At 43.5% G+C, this 22,982-nt stretch overlaps 1 protein-coding gene across 3 annotated transcripts in view; it reads left to right on the top strand.

Annotated features, from left to right (window-relative positions):
• The window catches only part of LOC134069757 (NACHT, LRR and PYD domains-containing protein 1 homolog), a 124,927-nt gene extending 113,998 nt beyond the window's left edge, over nt 1-10,929 (top strand). For all 3 annotated transcript variants that reach the window (XM_062525819.1, XM_062525820.1, XM_062525818.1), the window contains exons 7-12: nt 3,177-3,344; nt 4,324-4,404; nt 4,584-4,730; nt 5,908-6,066; nt 8,041-8,157; nt 9,248-10,929. In XM_062525819.1, coding sequence (XP_062381803.1) covers nt 3,177-3,344; nt 4,324-4,404; nt 4,584-4,730; nt 5,908-6,066; nt 8,041-8,157; nt 9,248-9,461 — 886 coding nt within the window. In that variant the 3' untranslated portion in view covers nt 9,462-10,929. The remainder of the gene's footprint in view (nt 1-3,176; nt 3,345-4,323; nt 4,405-4,583; nt 4,731-5,907; nt 6,067-8,040; nt 8,158-9,247) is intronic.
• The last annotated feature ends 12,053 nt before the right edge of the window (nt 10,930-22,982 follow it).

Raw genomic sequence — 22,982 nt, 5'->3', positions numbered from 1 at the left:
AAGCCGGCTTCTCTCAGCTGCCAGCTGCGACAAATCCGTCGGCAAAGTAGCAGTCATTGGGGTATTCTCTATAAAAGAGTCAAATGACAAAGTGTTAAAGGGATATTCCGCCATTTTTGGAAATACGCTCATTTTCCACCTCCCCTCGAGCAAAACAATCGATATTTACCTTGTTCCCGTTCATCCAGCCATTCTGTGAGTCTGGCGATACAACTTTTAGCTTCAGCCTAGCATAGATCACTGAATCGGATTAGACCATTAGCTTCTTGCCTGCTAGCTTCATGTTTAAAAGTGACTACGATTTCTGGTAATTTTCCCATTTAAAACGTGTCTCCTCTCAAGTTAGAAAGTGCAATAAGACCAACTGAAAATGAAACCTGGCGTTTTTCTAGGCTGATTTGACATGGAACTACACTCTCATCTGGTGTAATAATCAAGGCAACTTGCAAACGTACCATAGGCGCAGTGATATCGTACGCAGCATTTGAAAATAGTCCCCATAGACAACAAGCAGTAGTAGTGCCAGTAGCTGCAAGTTGCCTTGATTATTACGCCAGATGAGAGTGTAGTTCCATGTCAAATCAGCCTAGAAAAACGCCAGGTTTCATTTTCAGTTGGTCTTATTGCACTTTCTAACTTGAGAGGAGACACGTTTTAAATGGGAAAATTACCAGAAATCTTAGTCACTTTTAAACATGAAGCTAGCAGGCGAGAAGCTAATGGTCTAATCCGATTCAATGATCTATGCTAGGCTGAAGCTAAAAGTTGTATCGCCAGACTCACAGAATGGCTGGATGAACGGGAGCAAGGTAAATATCGATTGTTTTGCTCGAGGGAAGGTGGAAAATGAGCGTATTTCCACAAATGGCGGAATATCCCTTTAAAGAGGACTGAAGGAATTCATCTTTCTAGGAAGGAGGCAAACCACTTCAGCGCAGTGCCTGATTTTCAAATCTAATTTGCTGCCCAGGGTAGTCTAGCAACTCGGGAGAAATGAAACTTCGACTGGGCAATGTTTAGAGTCGGTAGGCGAGCTTAACATAATGACAACTGACCTGCGACCAGAAGCGGCGACCGTTAAGCATCCTGCTACTTGAAAACAACAAGATGATTCATTTAGCTCTGTCTTATTGCGTGGAGAGGGAATTTGAAAGACAAGTTCATCCCACCCCTCCGATTGAGCCCTGCTATGGTGAGTGTCTAGACCCTACATCTACATCTCATGATACTTTAAACCTTTACAACTTCATAACTTCATAGACCAAAATCACAGACCACAACCCAGAGGGGAGGCCACAGCAACCAACACTGACACAGATGGAAAACACAGTACCATCATTACCATACGTACCATGCTAACCTGCATCCACGCATACATACGTACATACATACTGTACATATGTATACAGCAACCAGCAGGGCTGCACAGCTGCTAGAGCACAATGCCTGGGCCAGTGGTCAGCTCTTTAGGAAACGGGAAGTGGAGCAGGCCAGAGGCTGACCACTGCCAGCAGGAAGGGGTCCGCAGGATACACACCACATGTGTGCCCGAGCGAATTAATTCTAGAAATAAGATTATGGTGTGAAGTTGAACACTGTGTAACTGTATGAGCGCACATACTGTACACACACGCACGCACGCAGGCACGCACACACACACACACACACACACACACACGCAAAAGAAGACACTATTCCACAATTATAGAGGCACACTTTGGTGAAGTACACAAACACAGTTAAATAACTCCACACTTGAGTAAAGTACACCACAGACAAAACCCCACAGAACAGACATGCAGGTAACACAGTGAGAAGCAGGTTCAAACAGAACCCAATCGCGCCAAAAGGGTTAATAATATGAGCCAGCAGGCTATGATAAGGAGGCGTAGAGATATATTGTACACACTGTGGTCAGCTAAATCGTGTGAATCACACTGCAAAAAAGGGTGTCTAAAAACAAGGACATGGTAAACACGGAATCTGAGGTAAAAGGTACTCAAAACGAGTGAAATTATCTGTCCATGCAGCAAGATAATTTCACTTGACAAGATTTCTTGAATTAAGATAATTAAATCTAGAAATAAGATTATAGTGTGAAGTTGAACACTTAAAATCAAAAGGAGAGAAGCAAGTTGCAAATAGAAGCCAATCGTGCCAGTAAGGAGACGGCCAAATATACAGTACATGCTGCAACCAAACGGTGTGGGAGTGAACTTATTCTGGCCACCACTGGAAACAGGCGCCCTGGAAGTAGGAAGAGACGTAGCACGTCCAGGTGGCAGTTGCATTCCTACATATCAGGCTGCCTGGGTCCACCCCTGCAGCTCCGCCAATCCAGACAAATCAAGGGAGCAGAGACAGTAACCCAACCTGCTACACATGCACGGAAACCAGATTAATACCAAAGACTGTTGAAATAAGACTGAGACATGTTGAAACTATTATGTTGTGTTAGGACTGAAACTGCTGGAAGACAATATGTTCTAGCAGCTTAGATAGTTTTGAAATGTTCTGTAGTTATTTGGATCTGTGAGGATGAGTTTGGGCTTCTTAGTTAAGAGGTTGTATAGCTGTGATGTACTTGACCAGAGGTGAGGGAGCTATTTATGATGGATAGAATGGTGAGACCCACATGGTCAAGCACATCTTTTATAACCCAGGGAGGGATGGGGTCTACAGGGTATGTAGAGGGTTTTAATTCAGACACCGTTTTCCTCTGGTGGGAGAGGGAGAAGTGTTTGAGAATAGCTGTGGGCATTGGAAGTGCTATTGTAAGGGTACCATTGGGGCATACATGAGTCCAGATATATGGACATAGACAAACTAACACACTTCCACACAGGTACACACAGATACATACAGTACACACACACTCACCCTCACACACACAGAAGCACACATACTGTACACACACACACACACACACACACACACACACACACACACACACACAGGTGCACACACACATACTAGGTATACACACAGTTACAGAGCACAGAACCTTGAAGCAGTACAGTCACATATTTGTGTTGTGTTACATTGTGTTAAGTTGATGCCTGGTCATTATACACATACTAATTGAAATGACTGTGTTGCACTAGAAGTGAATCATGAATCAGCTGGTGAATGAACCATGAATCAGCACAGTCACATGTGTGTGTTGTGTGTTCCAGTGTGTTGAACAGCAGTCTGTCAGAGGAGAGTGTGCAGCAGGTCCTCAGCGCCCTCTACAGGCAGAAGTCTGTGGGTACAGTTTGGCTCTTTGTGAAGACCATCAGCATCACCACTGCTGAGAGGCTCCTGCAGTTCTACAACACCACACAGAACACAGAGTTTGTGGGGTAAGAAACACTTCACAGGTCCCCTCTCATCAGGCAGATGGACCTCCATGCACTTTAAAGAGGAATGTGTTTAGCCTCCAGCAGGTCTCCAGAGAGGAGTTGAAGGTCAAATCTGTATGAAATACCATCAGGTCCTGTGCTGCTGCTGTTTGTTTTGGGCTGAGGAGTGCTGACCCACCTCTCATCACACACAGTCAACTAATAGAAACTAATAGACCTCTGATAGAGGGACATCACTGGGAGTTTTGCTTTCAAAATAAATAAATGGTTTGACTCCTCTGTCATCCCCTCCCTACAGTTTTGTTTACAAAATAAAATGCATAAACTCTCTTAGACAAACTGGACTCTGAATAAGAATGAATGTGGTGAATGTCACTGGGGGAAGGTGTGCATATGGTTCCTCTGTGCTTTGTTGATGGTTCAGCTCAGCTGTGCTTTGCTTGTCACAGTTCACAGCTGTGCTGACAGCTGAGGAGTCTCTGAGCTGAGTTGTGTTTCCAAGAGATCACTCTGTGTGTGTGTGTGTGTGTGTGTGTGTGTGTGTGTGTGTGTGTGTGTGAGTGTGTGTGTGTGTGTGTGTGTGTGTGTGTGTGTGTGTGTGTGTGTGTTTGTGTGTGTGTGTGTGTGTGTGTGTGTGTGTGTGTGTGTGTGTGTCTGAGAGACGGAGAGAGAGAGAGAGAGAGAGAGTGTGTGTGTGTGTGTGTGTGTTAAAAAGAGAGAGAGAGAGTGTGAATGTGTGTGTGTGTGTGTGTGTGTGTGTGTGTGTGTCTGTGTGTCTGTGTGTCTGTGTGTCAGAGAGAGAGAGAGACAGAGAGTGTGTGTTTGTGTGTGTGTGTCTGTGTGTGTGTGAGAGAGAGAAAGAGAGTGTGTGTTTGTGTGTCTCCGCTCCTCACTCACTCATCAGTTCACAGAATGTGACACACTGTGCATTTGGATCCTCTGTGCTGTGCTTCACCTGACTCACTGTTCTGATTGGCAGGGTGCGCCTACTGAAGGGGGCTGATACAGCTGACAGTCTCTGTTCTGTTCTCAAGATGGGAAGAGTGGGGGGAGATTTCAGGTGTGTCACTTTCACTTTCTCATTAAGCTACATTGTAATTCACTTTCCAAATAACAATTATACAGGAGACACATTTAGTCAGTACAAGTTAGAACTAAAGGAAATGTGTGCTATGTGGTCATGTGTATGTGAGTATGGAAATGGTCAATCTTCTATTCCTTCCCTTCCCTGGGTTACAGTCTGACGATGATCCACTCTGGAGATTCCTCTCCTGAATCTGAATCCTCTGGACTGCGTCTACATCTGTGGTTCCCCTCACAGATCTCTGACATCACACTGAGGGAGATCCTCCACAGGTTCCATCAGCTGAGACGTTTCACAGACAAGTGAGAATGACATTTTTATGGTTTTGATAACATTACAAATAGGAAGATGGCTCTGTATGTCTTTTCATGAATGTCTAAGAATGGTTTGTGTGTGTGTGTGTGTGTGTGTGTTTGAATCGAGACCATTATGAGCATATGATAACACTGAGTTCCTTTTTGTTTGTTTCTAAGAGTCCACTGTGTGTGTGTGTGTGTGTGTGTGTGTGTGTGTGTGTGTGTGTGTGTGTGTTTCTGTGTGTGGAGTCAAGAGCGTTATGAGCATATGATGTGTGGCATTATGACCACTCTGTGTGTGTGTCAGTCACAAATCTAATGAGCATGTGGTTATACATATGTGTGTGTGTGTGTGTGTGTGTGTGTGTGTGTGTGTGTTTGTGTATGAGTATGAGTAAAGAGCATGTGGTAACACTGGGTTCCTTTTGAAGTGTTTCTACGAGACCACTTTGTGTGTGCGTGCGTGTGTGCGTGCGTGCGTGCGTGCGTGCGTGCGTGCGTGCGTGCGTGCGTGCGTGCGTGCGTGCGTGCGTGCGTGCGTGCGTGCGTGCGTGGGTGTATCAGTCAAAAATATAATGAGCGTGCGGTTATACATATGTGTGTGTGTCTGTGTGAGTTTGTGTGTGTGTGTGTGTGTGTGTGTGTGTGTGTATGGGTCAAGAGTATAATGAGCATGTGGTAACACTGGATTCCTTTTGAAGTGTTTCTACGAGACCACTCCGCGTGTGTGTGTGTGTGTATGCAGTTATGGGTAATGTATCACACTTCGCTCAGGGGCAGAACGTACAATCGGCGGTTTTGACTGACCAGGGGAGACGAGAGCCTGACTGATAGTCCGACTGCTTTTCTGCCGACGGTCGGCCGGTCCAGTTGGTGTGTTTAGGCCTTTAGAGACCACTATGTGTGTATGTGTGTGTGCGTGTGTGTGTTTGTGTTTTTTGAGTCAAGAGCATAATGAGTATATGGTAACACTGGGTTCTGTTTGAAGTGTTTCTAAGAGACCACTCCGTTTGTGTGTGTGTGTGTGTGTGTGTGTGTGTGTGTCAAGCCAAGACCATTATCAGCATATGATAACATTGAGTTCCTTTTTGTGTGTTTCTAAGAGACCACTCTCTGTCTCTCTCTGTATGTGTGTGTGTGTGTGTGTGTGTGTGTGTGTGTGTGTGTGTGTGTGAGTGTGTAGGAGTCTAGAGCATAATGAGTGTGTGGATGCTCTGTTGTCCTCGCTGGCCTCTCTGCCTGATCTGAAGGAGGTGGTTCTGCATGTGAGCTGCTTGACTGAGATCTGGGCCACCGGGATCCTCCAACTCGTCCACACCTGCCCCAGTCTAGAGGCAGCAGTGTAAGAGACACCTTTTATGATCATCTTACTGATGCCCTACAAATACTGTACACACAACCTGATGGAATTGTAGCCAGGAATACTGGACCCTCCATGTGTCTCTATACTACACCTGAGACACCTTTTCACACCTTAATCATCTTACTGATGCCCTACAAATACTGTAGACACTGGGGAACTTTCCAGTAATTAAACAATATATAGCTGTTATAGTAAATGTCTGCTTAGAACTGAGTATAGAAACAGCTGTTAAAAACTTAATCATGTTATGTTTCTCTTTTCTTTGAAGCCACCCTTCCTTAGGAGTCTGGAAGCGATCCCCTTGTCCATGACCTCTGAGGTCAACTCTCTTGGGGTGTCTGGAGTGATAGTGATAGTTTCCTTTTTCTTTTTAATCATGACATTCTTTTAGTCTCATGTAATCCCTAAATAGCCTGTTTAGCCCTTAATAGCTACATAATGGTGAGACTTTGTTTAGGGTAGACTTGTTGCTCTCATGCTCGCCTATGGATGCTTGTGTGTTTGTAACCTGTCTCTGGCGTCGTGAATAAAGCTTTGTACACTTCCGTACGGTCGGCCTGCCTGTGCGCACTTTTTGCCTCTTTGTGGATTAATACTAGCCTAGAAATCTAGACGCACCCTAGCAGCCAAAAATATTTTTGCCTAACGGGATGGTCTAGGGTCGCACCGTTGAGGACAAGCCTGCGCCAGGCTCAAGTTCAGCCTAGCCAATCAGAACGCTCTATCTGTGTACGGAGTCCTTGAGCCCGAAGGCATCACGCAATAAACAAAACAGAAGCAACGAAAGGCGGGTCTTGGCATCTAACTTATCTTTCACACACAACAGCGCCGACTCCGATAATTAGATTTAAAACGTTCTCCTGCTTGCTAGATTTTCTTCACTGTTGATTCGCTGTTTCTCTTAGAGTTTCCAAGTTAACGTTAAGGCTGCTACGTCTATCATTGTCCTATACTTGTTGCAGAGCTGTGTAACATCTATTTGCCTCTGTCTTGGTAAGTTCACACTTGAAAAAGCGACTCTAATCGGAGCTGCCAAGTGTCACGCTTTGAGTGTGACAGACAGTCAAAAAAATGTTCGACGAACTTATCTCACTGTCGCTTGCAATTTTCTGAAACTTGGCAGCCCTGTTGTCGTTTTGCCGACCGGCTACGATTGGTCACAAATGCTGGCCTATTACGTGCAGAGGCAGTTTGAAAGACAACTGTTCATCCCACCCACAGGCTTCAACTCTGTGAATGGTCCGACCCCAGACTGTACATTTCTGTGTAGTTTGGCTTGCCAGGCTAGATTAATACTGTATTTTTACCACAACACAATCTGATGGGATTGTAGCCAGGAATACTGGACCTTCCATGTGTCTCTACACCTGAGACACATACTCATTCACATTCACACAATCTAATCACAGCTGAACATATGGATGATAGTCACCAGTTTGTGTTCCAATTTAAAACACTTCAGAGATTAGTGTCATAATAATATGATGTGGTGTAATGTCTAGGGTTGCAGCCAAAACCACTCTGCTCACAGTTAGTTTATGATCTGAGACACTCACTTTAACATCTGAACGTAGCCTTCACGTCCACAGTCATGTAGCAGTTATCAGTTTTCATGATGTGAAATTTGTTTAACTGTTTAGAGACTAGTGTCATGATGATGTCAGACATGTGTGATTTGGGGAGTTCCTGAGCTGCTGGTGTTTGTCCATCACTGGATTTGTTTTGGGGTGAGGGGTGCTGACCCCACCTCTCATCACACACAGTAAACTAATAGAAGCCACTCTGAACACTCTGAAAGAGGCGCCGTTGGGAGTTTTGGATCAGGATCCTCTCCCTCGTCCACGCCTGTCCCAGTCTAGAGGAGGTCAGCTTATTGACCCTCATGTGTAAAAACTGTGATCAGTCGCTTGTGAGTCTGAGTCTGTACCTGATAAGGTGTGTCTCATTCAACAGGTTTAAAGCCGCTGTCTATGATGAGAGTTTTGAGTGGGAAGAAGGTTTGTTGCTGGAGGAGGGGATCCGCTTACTGCAGGAGGCTCAGATCCCAGACTGTGCCATCATACTTACAGGGTAATTTTACAGTTTACTTGTTGGTGGTTTATGAATGGACTCACAAATCACTGAATAAAAATTAGGGCTGGGCAACGATCAACATTTTTGGATAAACTGGATAGAAATGTAAATCTCCTAGAAAGGGCCTCTGCATATGAAATGGGATTTTTTTTCCCCATTTAATTTTCATAAGATGGTATTACACTGCAAATAAATAGATTACTGATTACTAGTTAGTATGATGCTGAATATAATTGCTGAATGCAACAAGACAACTAAGCATTAAGTAAGAATGTAATAATTAACCACATGCATGCATCTTTGGATCCTAAATCATAGTTTGTGATACATGTTTATGTATCTATAAAGTGGTCACATATTAAACATGATTTAAATTCAATGTTATATAAACACACATGTTTTCAAATTACAACTCTAATCCATCCATTTTCAGTAATAGTCACAAACCCACTCTCATTCAATGGCAAACACTACACTCTAGTGGTCATATTGAGGTACTGCATCTACAACCTCAGCAATGGCGTAATGGGCTACATAGTCACTTTGCCAGGCCTGCCAATGACTAAAGTCATCAATCATCAATCATTATCTGGTCTGCATGAACTAAATACATTCACATGGTATTGAAATCCATGTTTCAGTAGCTAAGACAAAAGTGAGTAAACGTTAAAAGAAAGTTGAAATGGACACACAAATGTGATTCCTTTTTGCTGTTTATGTTATTACTGAACTTTAATGAGTTCTACAGAATTATAATCATGATTTTATCTTATAACGGACCTGATCTGCAGCAGCAGTCTGTGAATTACAGCATGAAGAGACCAAATTACAGTTACTGCACTCGTCTATTTAGGATCTCACCTTTAATGTGGACAGATTAACCCTGTGTGTGTGTGTGTGTGTGTGTCTGTGTGTCTGTCTGTGTGTGTGTGTGTCTGTGTGTGTGTGTGTGTGTGCGTGTGTCTGTGTGTGTGTGTGTGTGTGTGTGTGTGTGTGTGTGTGTGTGTGTGTGTGTGTGTGTGTGTGCGTGCGTGCGTGCGTAATAAACTAATAAAATAAAATAACTCCCTGGTTTTTAAATCCACAGGAAGCGCTGCTGTAAAGCCACTGAGAAGTGCACTGAGTTTAAGGACAGAGACCTCAGCTGTAATGAACTGTGGGTGATTACAATGAAGGGAGAGTCTTACACTGAAAAAAGACGAGGGGCGGATGAGGAGAGGAGAGTGACGAAGAGGAGAGTGATGACGGAAGTGAAGAAGACGGAGGTGAAGAAGAGGAGGGTAAAGGAGGCTCAGAGGTAAATGAACGAGAGAGGGAGGGATCTTCCTCACATCTCCACACTGATGAAGAGACGGCAGCAGAAGAGCACGCTGCAGCAGTCCAACACAACCAGCAGCAGAAGAAGAAGAAGAAGAAGAAGAAATGTGTTTTACTGTGATCTGCCATCCAGCACTGAGAGTGTTGATTCAGAACTTTAGATGTGTATGTCCCAGCACTGAGAGTGTTGATTCAGAACTTTAGATGTGTATGTCCCAGCACTGGGAGTGTTGGATTCAGAACTTTAGATGTGTATGTCCAGCACTGAGAGTGTTGGATTCAGAACTTTAGATGTGTATGTCCAGCACTGAGAGTGTTGATTCAGAACTTTAGATGTGTATGTCCCAGCACTGAGAGTGTTGGATTCAGAACTTTAGATGTGTATGTCCAGCACTGAGAGTGTTGCATTCAGAACTTTAGATGTGTATGTCCCAGCACTGAGAGTGTTGATTCAGAACTTTAGATGTGTATGTCCAGCACTGAGAGTGTTGATTCAGAACTTTAGATGTGTATGTCCAGCACTGAGAGTGTTGATTCAGAACTTTAGATGTGTATGTCCCAGCACTGAGAGTGTTGATTCAGAACTTTAGATGTGTATGTCCAGCACTGAGAGTGTTGCATTCAGAACTTTAGATGTGTATGTCCCAGCACTGAGAGTGTTGATTCAGAACTTTAGATGTGTATGTCCCAGCACTGAGAGTGTTGGATTCAGAACTTTGGATGTGTATGTCCCAGCACTGAGAGTGTTGGATTCAGAACTTTAGATTTGTTCATGATTAGTTGATGTTGTGATGTTTCAGTTGTGTGTTCTTCCACATACAGTATGAGACTGTTGATGTTGTCATGTTCCTGTGCTGTCCCTGTGTGTACCTGTGATGCGCATCATTGGAGATAAAAGGTTCCTCCCATTGGCCTGACTGGGTCACATGACCATCAGCAGCAACACCAATCAGCAGCCATCAGCCCTGACAGCACAAGGCTCCATACTGCTCTGTGCTGATGCTGCCAGTGTGCTGGAGCAGAGGGCCAACACATCAGCCCTGGACAAGTCTGATAGTACGGACATAGATCTGCTGAGCATATCACTTCATATAACCGCTTAAATCCAGCTTGCTCTTAAACAAATAAAAATGTGCGAATGCTGCAATAATAGATTACCTGTGTGGGACTGCTTTGACTTAAAGAATATTTGCTTAAAATGAAAAGTGTTTTTGCTTAGACTTAAAATGGCTTGTTTAAAATATGAGTGTATTATGTTTTTGAAATGTGCTTTGAAAGATACTTACTGATTGAACAGAACTGTATGAAAATGACCCCCCTTGAAATCTTTCTTTTTGGACTTCAGACTTTGCAGATTGAGAGTGAGAAGGCATTTTATTTGTTTTATTATTTTGTGTCGTACTCAATAAAGTCAGAACCCTACCCTTTGGTTAGGGGTTTTGTTAAAAGACCGTCAAGAGTTATTTTCGTGTTTCATTCCCTCCCCATTGTTCTCATTCATGTATCAATAAAGCTTCTTCTAAATGAGGAGGCCTGCTGTACTTCCTCCACTAGAGGGTGATGTGGTGCTGAACCATGTTACAGTAACCATCTATAAAGCTTCTTCTAAATGAGGAGGCCTGCTGTGCTTTACTTCTTCCACTAGAGGGAGATGTGGTGCTGAACCATGTTACAGTAAAGGAATACGCCACCCAAAAATGAAATTAAGCCAGTCTCGGTCACCCCCAGAGTTAGAACAGTGAAAAAAACCCGATTAAAATCCGTAACTGAAATGGTGTTCTTCACTCCGAGTTTTTGGTTTTGGTGACAGCTTTATTAATGTGGTATAAATGTTTTATAATAATATAAATAGTGTAGTTATTCTTGGAATTAACACTTCACAAAGATTCAGAATCAATCATGGAGTACGACAGGGATGTCTATTTTTTCGATGGTTGTTGACTTTCTATAAGCATATGCGAAGAAAACAGCATCTCAGGTATTGACATTTTTGGTAAAGAGTTGACAATTTCTCAATTGGTTGATGATTCCTAAAGTCACTGCTTTAGTGGAAGATTCCAAAGGCCTCTGGTTTAACTATTAATTTAAACAAATGCAATTTGCTACCCTTACACAGAATGCAGAGGCTTCTACCTGTAACAGCTGTGCACTCTGTAGTGAAGTATTTGGGTACACATATCACTAATAGCAATACTAAAAGACAAAATCTCATGTTTCCTCCAGGTTAAAAATGTCTAAAATGAAACTGCATAGTTGGTTAGTGAAGATGTCTGTTTTTGGACGATTTATCACATTTTGTTTATCCCTTTCTCTGTCTTTTTGTTAATCATTTTATTTCTAAAGACATAAATAAGCTATTATTTAATTCAATTTGGAAGAACAGAGCAGCTAAACTCAAAAAAAGGGGTAATCACTAACTGTAAAGGAGAGGGTGGACTTGAGGCAGTGAACTTTATTGACCTGAATCATTCCTTTAAAGGGAACTGGATTAAGAGACGTGTGTGTAATCCTCTCATGATTTGGAACTTTATTCAGCATAATGTCTTTAGCATGGTTGCTGGTATACATTTCCTGTTGCAATGTGATGACTTGATACCCAAACTTCCAATTAAGTTGTCCAAATTTCACCAACAAGCACTGCTATTTTTGGAAAATCTGCCACCTGCACAATTTCTCAAGCCTAGAAATCTAGACGCCCCTAGCGGCAGCTGGTCAGGCTACACTTTCTCCCCACACAGTGCCTTTCTTTGGAAGAACAAGATCATCAGCAAGAACAAATCTACTCTTTCTTCAAAACTGGTATGAAAAGGGTATCAATCGTGTTGTGGACTTGTTAGATGGCAAAGGGGATGTGTTGTCTTATGAACAATTCATGGCTCAAGTCAACATTGTATCCCTCTACCTTTCAAACAATATAAGTTGGTAACAAAGGGTATCCCTTCTGGCTTGTTACAGCTACCTAAAAGTCATCTTTGTTATAATGCAGTTAATATATTCTACCTACACTTTCACTAAATGGAGTTCCTATTACTGACAAGAAGTGCGGTATATTGGAGTCATGCTTCAGGAAAGAAATATGATCTCTCCAAGGGCAAGTTCTTCTGGGATGCCATAATTGGGCCCATTAACCCTTATGTTGTCCTTGGGGTCAATTTGACCCCAAGCAGTGTTTGACATCATAAAATATATGGTTCACTTTTTTTGTTTTGCTTCAAGTTTCATGACTTTTCCTCATTTGAAGGGTACAACAGAGTAAACATGACATTTGCACAAAAATAGTTTCCAATGTCCTGTAAAAAAATAGTTACGTTGGTGGTATTGGGGTCAATTTGACCCCATTTTTATGAAACATGATGAAAATGAATATTTGACAAATTATGGATATCATTATTGTAATAGTATGAGAACATGTAGTTATTATCATTATTGCATATACAAGTACATATTACATATAAGTTATTTTGGCAGGTCTGAAAAAGTCCAAAAAGTCAGCCTTTGGGCTGTTGACACTGGATTGGCCATATTGCCAGTCAGGGTTCCAGGGTTCATAAAGGGGTGTGGGGGGGTGGGATTGTTTTGTAGGGCTTTTGATGGTGGTTATTACACTCTTGTTAAGTACCTACCACAAAAAAAAATATTTTAATAACTTTTTGAGAGTTTTTTTTAGCTGGGGTCAAATTGACCCCAAGGACAACGAACGTCGGTAAGATTTGAGGACAACATGAGGGTTAACTGGCGGAAATCCTGGTTAACTGCCGTCAAGTATTGTATACATTAAGTTACAAAGTCAGACGTGCACTTTAAAATCTTGTGCACAATCTATCCAGTACATGTTCTTGTTTCTAAATATTGTGATACTGAGGATATATGCACTTCTTATAAGGCTCATAGCGAAACTTTGACGCATTTGTTTTGCAGTTGCCCAATCACTACTAAGTTATGGGCAGATATTTTGAGCTGAAAAATAAAATAACTAATAGCCTCAACAACCCTTTATCAAAATAAACTATAAAATACACTAACCATTATGTATCAAATAGGCCTAGTACTATTAAATAGTGTATATTTGTATTTTGAAAATACTCTAAATGCTTTTTTCAAGGGAACACTTTGCAAATCAGCTTTTTAAAAATCCCACACATTTAGCCTATTAATACGCTTCATTAAATATAATTGTTGCCATATGGCAACAACATACAAATATGGAACCTATATGTCCATTCAAATGAATGATATCATAGGATTAGAACAGGAGTCCATGGCACCACGATAGGCCTACTCTAGGAATATTTACAACTTTTGACAATATTTTAGTAAAGTAAAAAAAACATTATTTACACTTCCCTTTATTATTTGTAAATCCAGACGTAATCTTAATGGATATTGTAAATGTTTACCAGTTTGCAAATGATATGTTGAATAAGGTCCCGATCTTATTTCTGACTGGAGTGGTTTGATGTAGGTCTCTTTTGTGTTATTGTTCACCACAGCCAACTAGACATGTTTTTGTCATCATGTTTGTCTGGGATTTTCAGGAAAGATGAAAGCACATTGTTGGCTTTAACACCAAAGAAGTGTCAGAATTAGCTTAACTGCAGCAAGGAGGAGAACAACACTGATATGTGTAGCGGCTAGAGGCTGCAGTGACACATCCTGCCTCTGACTACAGCTGTAGTACCTCACAGGTGGGCTGGGTGAACCCTGTGTGTGTGTGTGTGTGTGTGTGTGTGTGTGTGTGTGTGTGTGTGTGTGTGTGTGTGTGTGTGTGTGTGTGTGTGTGTGTCTGTGTCTGTGTCTGTGTCTGTGTGTGTGTGTGTGTGTGTGTGTGTGTGTGTGTGTGTGTGTGTGTGTGTGTCTGTGTCTGTGTCTGTGTGTGTGTGTGTGTGTGTGTGTGTGTGCTAGGCTGGGTGACTTTGAATTTCGCCCGGCAGCTCAGGCTGGATACCAGCAGATCTATTTTCGCTGTTTACTGCCAGAACTGCCTTTGGCTCCAATCAGAAACAGCCAGAACTCTAGTCCTGGCGCGCTATTTGCCGGTGATGCGACGATAACGAAACTTAAGCGACGCGAAGTTCAGTAGAAACAAAGCGCAGCCTCGCCAGACTAATGTTCAATCTTAAAAGATTGAGTTTAGTATGGTGAAAACCAGACTACCTCACAGGCCCAAGTTCAAGGGCAAATGGGGTGACCCTTCTCTCCTCTCACTATAGGGCTCGGGATCGTGACGTGAAGACTTCGCGGGCAGCCATGTTGGCAGCCTCACTCCTTAGTTTACTATGCGCCTTGTAAGGATTTACTCCCACCTGTTAGTGTGTTCCTGTTGCTTAGTTTTTGCCTTCTTGGTCGTATGTTGCTGTGTAGTGGGGTGTAACAGCGCAACCCACGATCGCAAGAGGAAAAGAATCGCTAATACTCTAAATTTTCTGCTTCTTGTCTTCTGCATCTGAAAGAATGGATTATTTACGTTCGGTGCGCTACCAACATGGCGGCAATATTCCCAGAATGCAACGCGTGTGCCCGAGCCCTATTCATGGTGTACAGTAAGAAGTGGCCTTGCTTGCTGTGGGGCCATCCAAGGCATGCCCAGTGTGTGCCTGTGGTATGAACCGCACCAGCTTAAGTTGACCTGTGTGTGGGGCACCAGATATGGATGAGGCATGACTTTACAGGGCAGGAGAAGTGTGTGGGGGATACGGTATGTGAAGGATACCTGTCTCTCTGTGAGTACAGCTTGGATTTGCAGGGCAGGAGAAGTGTGTGGGGGATACGGTATGTGAAGGATACCTGTCTCTCTGTGAGTACAGCTTGGATTTGCAGGGCAGGAGAAGTGTGTGGGGGATACGGTATGTGAAGGATACCTGTCTCTCTGTGAGTACAGCTTGGATTTGCAGGGCAGGAGAAGTGTGTGGGGGATACGGTATGTGAAGGATACCTGTCTCTCTGTGAGTACAGCTTGGATTTGCAGGGCAGGAGAAGTGTGTGGGGGATACGGTATGTGAAGGATACCTGTCTCTCTGTGAGTACAGCTTGGATTTGCAGGGCAGGAGAAGTGTGTGGGGGATACGGTATGTGAAGGATACCTGTCTCTCTGTGAGTACAGCTTGGATTTGCAGGGCAGGAGAAGTGTGTGGGGGATACGGTATGTGAAGGATACCTGTCTCTCTGTGAGTACAGCTTGGATTTGCAGGGCAGGAGAAGTGTGTGGGGGATACGGTATGTGAAGGATACCTGTCTCTCTGTGAGTACAGCTTGGATTTGCAGGGCAGGAGAAGTGTGTGGGGGATACGGTATGTGAAGGATACCTGTCTCTCTGTGAGTACAGCTTGGATTTGCAGGGCAGGAGAAGTGTGTGGGGGATACGGTATGTGAAGGATACCTGTCTCTCTGTGAGTACAGCTTGGATTTGCAGGGCAGGAGAAGTGTGTGGGGGATACGGTATGTGAAGGATACCTGTCTCTCTGTGAGTACAGCTTGGATTTGCAGGGCAGGAGAAGTGTGTGGGGGATACGGTATGTGAAGGATACCTGTCTCTCTGTGAGTACAGCTTGGATTTGCAGGGCAGGAGAAGTGTGTGGGGGATACGGTATGTGAAGGATACCTGTCTCTCTGTGAGTACAGCTTGGATTTGCAGGGCAGGAGAAGTGTGTGGGGGATACGGTATGTGAAGGATACCTGTCTCTCTGTGAGTACAGCTTGGATTTGCAGGGCAGGAGAAGTGTGTGGGGGATACGGTATGTGAAGGATACCTGTCTCTCTGTGAGTACAGCTTGGATTTGCAGGGCAGGAGAAGTGTGTGGGGGATACGGTATGTGAAGGATACCTGTCTCTCTGTGAGTACAGCTTGGATTTGCAGGGCAGGAGAAGTGTGTGGGGGATACGGTGTGTGAAGGATACCTGTCTCTCTGTGAGTACAGCTTGGATTTGCAGGGCAGGAGAAGTGTGTGGGGGATACGGTATGTGAAGGATACCTGTCTCTCTGTGAGTACAGCTTGGATTTGCAGGGCAGGAGGTGTGTGGGGGATACGGTATGTGAAGGATACCTGTCTCTCTGTGAGTACAGCTTGGATTTGCAGGGCAGGAGAAATGTGTGGGGGATACGGTATGTGAAGGATACCTGTCTCTCTGTGAGTACAGCTTGGATTTGCAGGCCTTCTGAAGGGGAGGGCTCTGTGACTCCTCAATAAAGCCCATAAACGGATGTACTTCCTCCGGCAGCTGAAGAAATTCAAGCTGCCGAGGCCCATCATGACTCAGTTCTACACCACCATCATTGAGTCCATTCTCACACACTCCATAATCACCTGGTTCCCTGCTGCAGCGGCCAAGGACCAGGCCAAGCTGCAGCGGGTGATCAAGTCAGCAGAGAGGGTGATTGGCACTCCCTTGCCCTCTCTTAAGTCCCTCCATGACACCAGGGCACTGAAGAGGGCAAGTAAGATCATAGCTGATCCCACACACCCAGGGAACTGCCTGTTTTCCATCCTCCCCTCTGGGAGAAGGCTGCGGGTGCCCAGGACCAGGACGACCCGCCACCGCCTCAGCTTCTTCCCCACAGCCGTCAGACTGACTAATGCGGCTGGTCCTTTACCACCACCCCTACCCCACTGAGTGTCATCTGAGTGTCACTTGGACATTGAACTATGATCATGACTGATGCCCATCCCATTGCACTTTACTATTATTAATATCAGCACTACCTCCACAGTATCTATGCACTGTTGTCTGTCTGTTGTGTCATCACTGTCTTTGTCTAGCTGCACTATATGTATTGAAGAAAACACACACTGTATTGCTGAAACAAATTCCTATATGTTTTTTACATAAATGGCAATAAAGTACCTTGAACCTTGAACCTTGACTGTGCGGTCTCTCACTACAGTTGCATGTCCACAGAACCCTGTGGCAGACTACACTAGGACATTATTACCATGATGTTGTCACTTTAGAGCCCAAAACACAATTGCATTTGTATTGTGTTAGTACACTAGGACACTAGTACCATGATGTTGTCACGTTAGAGCCCAAAACACAATTGCATTTGTATTGTGTTAGTACACTAGGACACTATTACCATGATGTTGTCACTTCAGAGCCCAAAACACAATTGCATTTGTATTGTCACATACTGCAATGTGTGTGGAAAGCGTTGTCGTTCAGTTGTGGGGAAGACATACCATAACATGTTGAAAGACATATGGGACATACCATAACATGTTGAAAGACATATGGGACATACCATAACATGTTGAAAGACATATGGGACATTGTACACTGTGGGGAAGACATACCATAACATGTTGAAAGACATATGGGACATTGTACACTGTGGGGAAGACATACCATAACATGTTGAAAGACATATGGGACATACCATAACATGTTGAAAGACATATGGGACATTGTACACTGTGGGGAAGACATACCATAACATGTTGAAAGACATATGGGACATTGTACACTGTGGGGAAGACATACCATAACATGTTGAAAGACATATGGGACATACCATAACATGTTGAAAGACATATGGGACATACCATAACATGTTGAAAGACATATGGGACATACCATAACATGTTGAAAGACATATGGGACATTGTACACTGTGGCTCCAGGCAGGAGTGCTTGCAGGAGAATGCTGAGCCATCATTCAATTAGCTGCAGGCAATCCAACTGAAATATCTAACAACTTCTTGCCCATCCCAATAATTAACAACATACCTGTCACCCAAAACAATCTCAGCAACACCCATGACTGCTCCAACTGGTCTCGGAGCTGTAGGAAAATCTATTGTGCAATGCTGATAGCACAAAGACACCTCTAAATAAGTTAAATAACAGATTTGTACCTTTCTCCAGTTCATCCAGCCGTTCTCTGAGTCTCACAATATCAGTTTTAGCTCCAGCCTACAGTAGCATAGGTCATTTAAATTGTCCTATTCAAAACTTGTCTCCACTCAAGTTGGAAAGTGTAATAAGACCAACGGAAATGAAACATGGCGATTTTCTAGGCTGATTTGACATGGAATTATACATTCATTCCAGCATAATAATCAAGGAACACCATGGGCACAGCAGCACAATGATATCATGCAGCAGCTGAAAATAGTCCCTGTAGGCTAGCTTCCAGCAGCACAATGATATCCTGCAGCACCTGAAAATAGTCCCTGTAGGCTAGCTTCCAGCAGCAAGGCTGAGCTACAGCAGACGTGACTGGATTATAGTTGGTATTGATCAGAGTATTGATCATAGCAGAGTCCAGGTTGCATCCATCATTTCAAGTTTTATGATGTCATCACCCTATAAAGTATTTAAAAAATATGAAACAGTATTTTGATACAGAATATGAAGGCAATTTCTAAATACAAATGACAAAATAATATTTTGTATTTTCTAGTCATATTTTAAATATATGCATCACAAATAATACTAATCCATCCCTGAGCCTACTAAGCCGACCTCACATCAATGAAACATTATTTGTACCTCTTTCACATCATCAATCTTGCATGCATGCCATTTATTTAGGAAATAAAATGTGCCTGATTTCATCCACAATTCAATGATCTTAACTCCCATAATTCATTACAAGTAGGCCGTTGGACTTGTTCATTTCAGGTTTGCTTTCTCACCAGTTGGATCGCACCAGAGTTCGTTTGAAGGTGCAGACATATTTCACATATCTCACTGGGGAAAGTTTCAAATGCTTCCTCCTCTTTTCTTCCTGCCTGCTCTCTGTCCTTTCCCTTTTCACTCTCTCTCTCCAGGATAAACCACCTGTTACTGTCCCTTTAACTCTCTCCAGGATAAACCACCTGTTTCTCTTTAGTCTTGTCTGTTGAGTTGTGAAGTGATAGGTTTAAATAATTAGTCGATTAAAGTCAATGTAAATGTAGGTTACAGAACCTACGGAGAACAGACTGTGGCTGTAAGGGCCGATTAGCCTGTACGGTCATATCATAGTCTTATCTTTTTTTTTTTATTTTTTTTTTAAGATTATTTTTTGGGCTTTTTATGCCTTTAATTGGACAGGACAGTTGAGAGAATGACAGGAAGTGAGTGGGAGAGAGAGTCGGGGTGGGATCCGGAAAGGACTGGGGGCGGGAATCGAACCCGGGTCGCCGGCGTACGGTGCAGGTGCCCCAGCCAGTTGCGCCACTGCCGGGGCCTATCATAGTCTTATCTGTGATCAAACGTCTGGTCCAAGACCGGTCTCTCCAACATTCCTGACGGTAGGAAGTGTTCTCAGGATTCTTAGCTTTAGGTTTTCCCCTTCTTCAGATACTCGGTACTCACCTGATGAAAGATCACCACCGCCTGTGCCTGAGGCTATCACCAAGTCTGGCTTCCTGGTGTGTGTCAAGGCCTCAGTAGAATGAATCTGAAGAAGACCACACGGTTGAAATGTCATTGTGTGCTAAAGAAAACAAAATAAAACTAATAAATATAGCCGCAAGCGGCGATGGCGGGCCCGAGCACCTGCGGTGCGGACCCGTGACATTTCGGAATCTATCAAAGCAACATGTGTGGGTTGGTGTGCATGTGCATGAGCAACACACATGCCCACTAAATGTGGTTAATTTTCGTGAATGTATGTGTCAACCACAACAGACAACACGCTAGGTGGCGCTATAGAGTCCCTAAGCCACACCCTAGGCCTGAGCTCCGTCTCTGACTAGCGATAGCAATACGAAAAAAGTCCACTAAATTTGGTTCATTTTCGTGAATTATGTGTCAACCTCAACAAACTATACACTAGGTGGCGCTATAGAATCCCTAAGCCACACCCTAGGCCAGAGCTCTGTCTCTGACTAGTGATAGCAATAACACACAAGCCCACCAAATTTGGTTCATTTTCTTCAATGTACTGTATGTGTCAACCACAACAAACAATGTGCTAGGTGGCGCTATAGAGTCCCTAAGCCACACCTTGGGCCAAAGCTCTGTCTGACTGGCAGTAGCAATAACACACAAGTCCACCAAATTTGGTTCATTTTCGTGGATGTATGTGTCAACCACAACAGACAACGTGCTGCTAGGTGGCGCTATAGAGTCCTTAAGCCACACCTTAGGCCAGCGCTCTGTCTCAGAGTAGCAGTAGCAATTCCACATGTAGCTGCCAAATTACAACCAAATTAGTCACTGTTTTCTGCCTATAACACCAACTTCCTGTTTCTTTAATTAGACGCCATAATTCAAACCTTCGCCATTTCAATATACTTTTGAAATTCAAAAATCTGGTCGCAATTTCTCTTGGGCAACCCCTCAAGATCATTTTACTGCTAAAATGACATGATTTCGATAAACCGTCTAGGAGGAGTGTTTCAAAATACATGATGTGCAAAAATCATAATCATAATCATAACTCAAATTCTTCTAATATTTACTATAGAGTATAAATGTAAAAGTTGTTCAGATTAATAGAACACACATGCCCACCAAATCTGGGCCATTTTCGTGAATGCGTGTGTCAACCACAACAGACAGCGCGATAGGTGGCGCTATAGAGTCCCTGAGCCACACCCTAGGCCAGATCTCAGTCTCCGAGTAGTTTTACCAATTCCACACGTATCTGCCAAATTTCAAGAGTTTTAGAGCATGCCAAGTTGGTGAAAAAGGGCCAAAAGGCCGTGGGACAGGTAAGGAGGAAAAAACTATAATAATAATAATAATAATAATAATAATAAATATAGCCGCAAGCGGCGATGGCGGGCCCGAGCACCTGCGGTGCGGACCCGTGACATTTCGGAATCTATCAAAGCAACATGTGTGGGTTGGTGTGCATGTGCATGAGCAACACACATGCCCACTAAATGTGGTTAATTTTCGTGAATGTATGTGTCAACCACAACAGACAACACGCTAGGTGGCGCTATAGAGTCCCTAAGCCACACCCTAGGCCTGAGCTCCGTCTCTGACTAGCGATAGCAATACGAAAAAAGTCCACTAAATTTGGTTCATTTTCGTGAATTATGTGTCAACCTCAACAAACTATACACTAGGTGGCGCTATAGAATCCCTAAGCCACACCCTAGGCCAGAGCTCTGTCTCTGACTAGTGATAGCAATAACACACAAGCCCACCAAATTTGGTTCATTTTCTTCAATGTACTGTATGTGTCAACCACAACAAACAATGTGCTAGGTGGCGCTATAGAGTCCCTAAGCCACACCTTGGGCCAAAGCTCTGTCTGACTGGCAGTAGCAATAACACACAAGTCCACCAAATTTGGTTCATTTTCGTGGATGTATGTGTCAACCACAACAGACAACGTGCTGCTAGGTGGCGCTATAGAGTCCTTAAGCCACACCTTAGGCCAGCGCTCTGTCTCAGAGTAGCAGTAGCAATTCCACATGTAGCTGCCAAATTACAACCAAATTAGTCACTGTTTTCTGCCTATAACACCAACTTCCTGTTTCTTTAATTAGACGCCATAATTCAAACCTTCGCCATTTCAATATACTTTTGAAATTCAAAAATCTGGTCGCAATTTCTCTTGGGCAACCCCTCAAGATCATTTTACTGCTAAAATGACATGATTTCGATAAACCGTCTAGGAGGAGTGTTTCAAAATACATGATGTGCAAAAATCATAATCATAATCATAACTCAAATTCTTCTAATATTTACTATAGAGTATAAATGTAAAAGTTGTTCAGATTAATAGAACACACATGCCCACCAAATCTGGGCCATTTTCGTGAATGCGTGTGTCAACCACAACAGACAGCGCGATAGGTGGCGCTATAGAGTCCCTGAGCCACACCCTAGGCCAGATCTCAGTCTCCGAGTAGTTTTACCAATTCCACACGTATCTGCCAAATTTCAAGAGTTTTAGAGCATGCCAAGTTGGTGAAAAAGGGCCAAAAGGCCGTGGGACAGGTAAGGAGGAAAAAACTATAATAAATATAGCCGCAAGCGGCGATGGCGGGCCCGAGCACCTGCGGTGCGGAGACCTGTGACATTTCGGAATCTATCAAAGCAACATGTGCGTGTTGGTGGGCATGTGCATGAGCAACACACATGCCCACCAAATTTGGTCAATTTTCCTGAATGTATGTGTCAACCACAACAGACAACACGCTAGGTGGCGCTATAGAGTCCCTAAGCCACACCCGAGGCCAGAGCTCTGTCTCTGAATAACTATAGCAATAACACACATGCTCACCAAATTTGGTTCATTTGGGTGAATGTACGTGTCAACCACAACAGACAATGCGCTAGGTGGCGCTATAGAGTCCCTAAGCCACACCCTAGGCCAGAGCTCTATCTCTGACTATCGATAGCAATAACGCACAAGCCCACCAAATTTGGTTCATTTTCGTGAATGTATGTGTCAACCACAACAGACAATGCGCTAGGTGGTGCTATACAGTCCCTAAGACACCCTTGGCCAGAGCGCTGTCTCTGAATAGCTATAGCAATAACACATATGCCAACCAAATTTGGTTCATTTTCGTGAATGTATGTGTCAACCACAACAGACAATGCACTAGGTGGCGCTA

Source organism: Sardina pilchardus, chromosome 22, assembly GCF_963854185.1.
Source record: "Sardina pilchardus chromosome 22, fSarPil1.1, whole genome shotgun sequence".
Lineage (NCBI taxonomy): Eukaryota > Metazoa > Chordata > Actinopteri > Clupeiformes > Clupeidae > Sardina > Sardina pilchardus.
The sequence above is the reverse complement of the archived record's forward strand: the minus strand, read 5'-3'. Positions and strand labels throughout refer to the sequence as shown.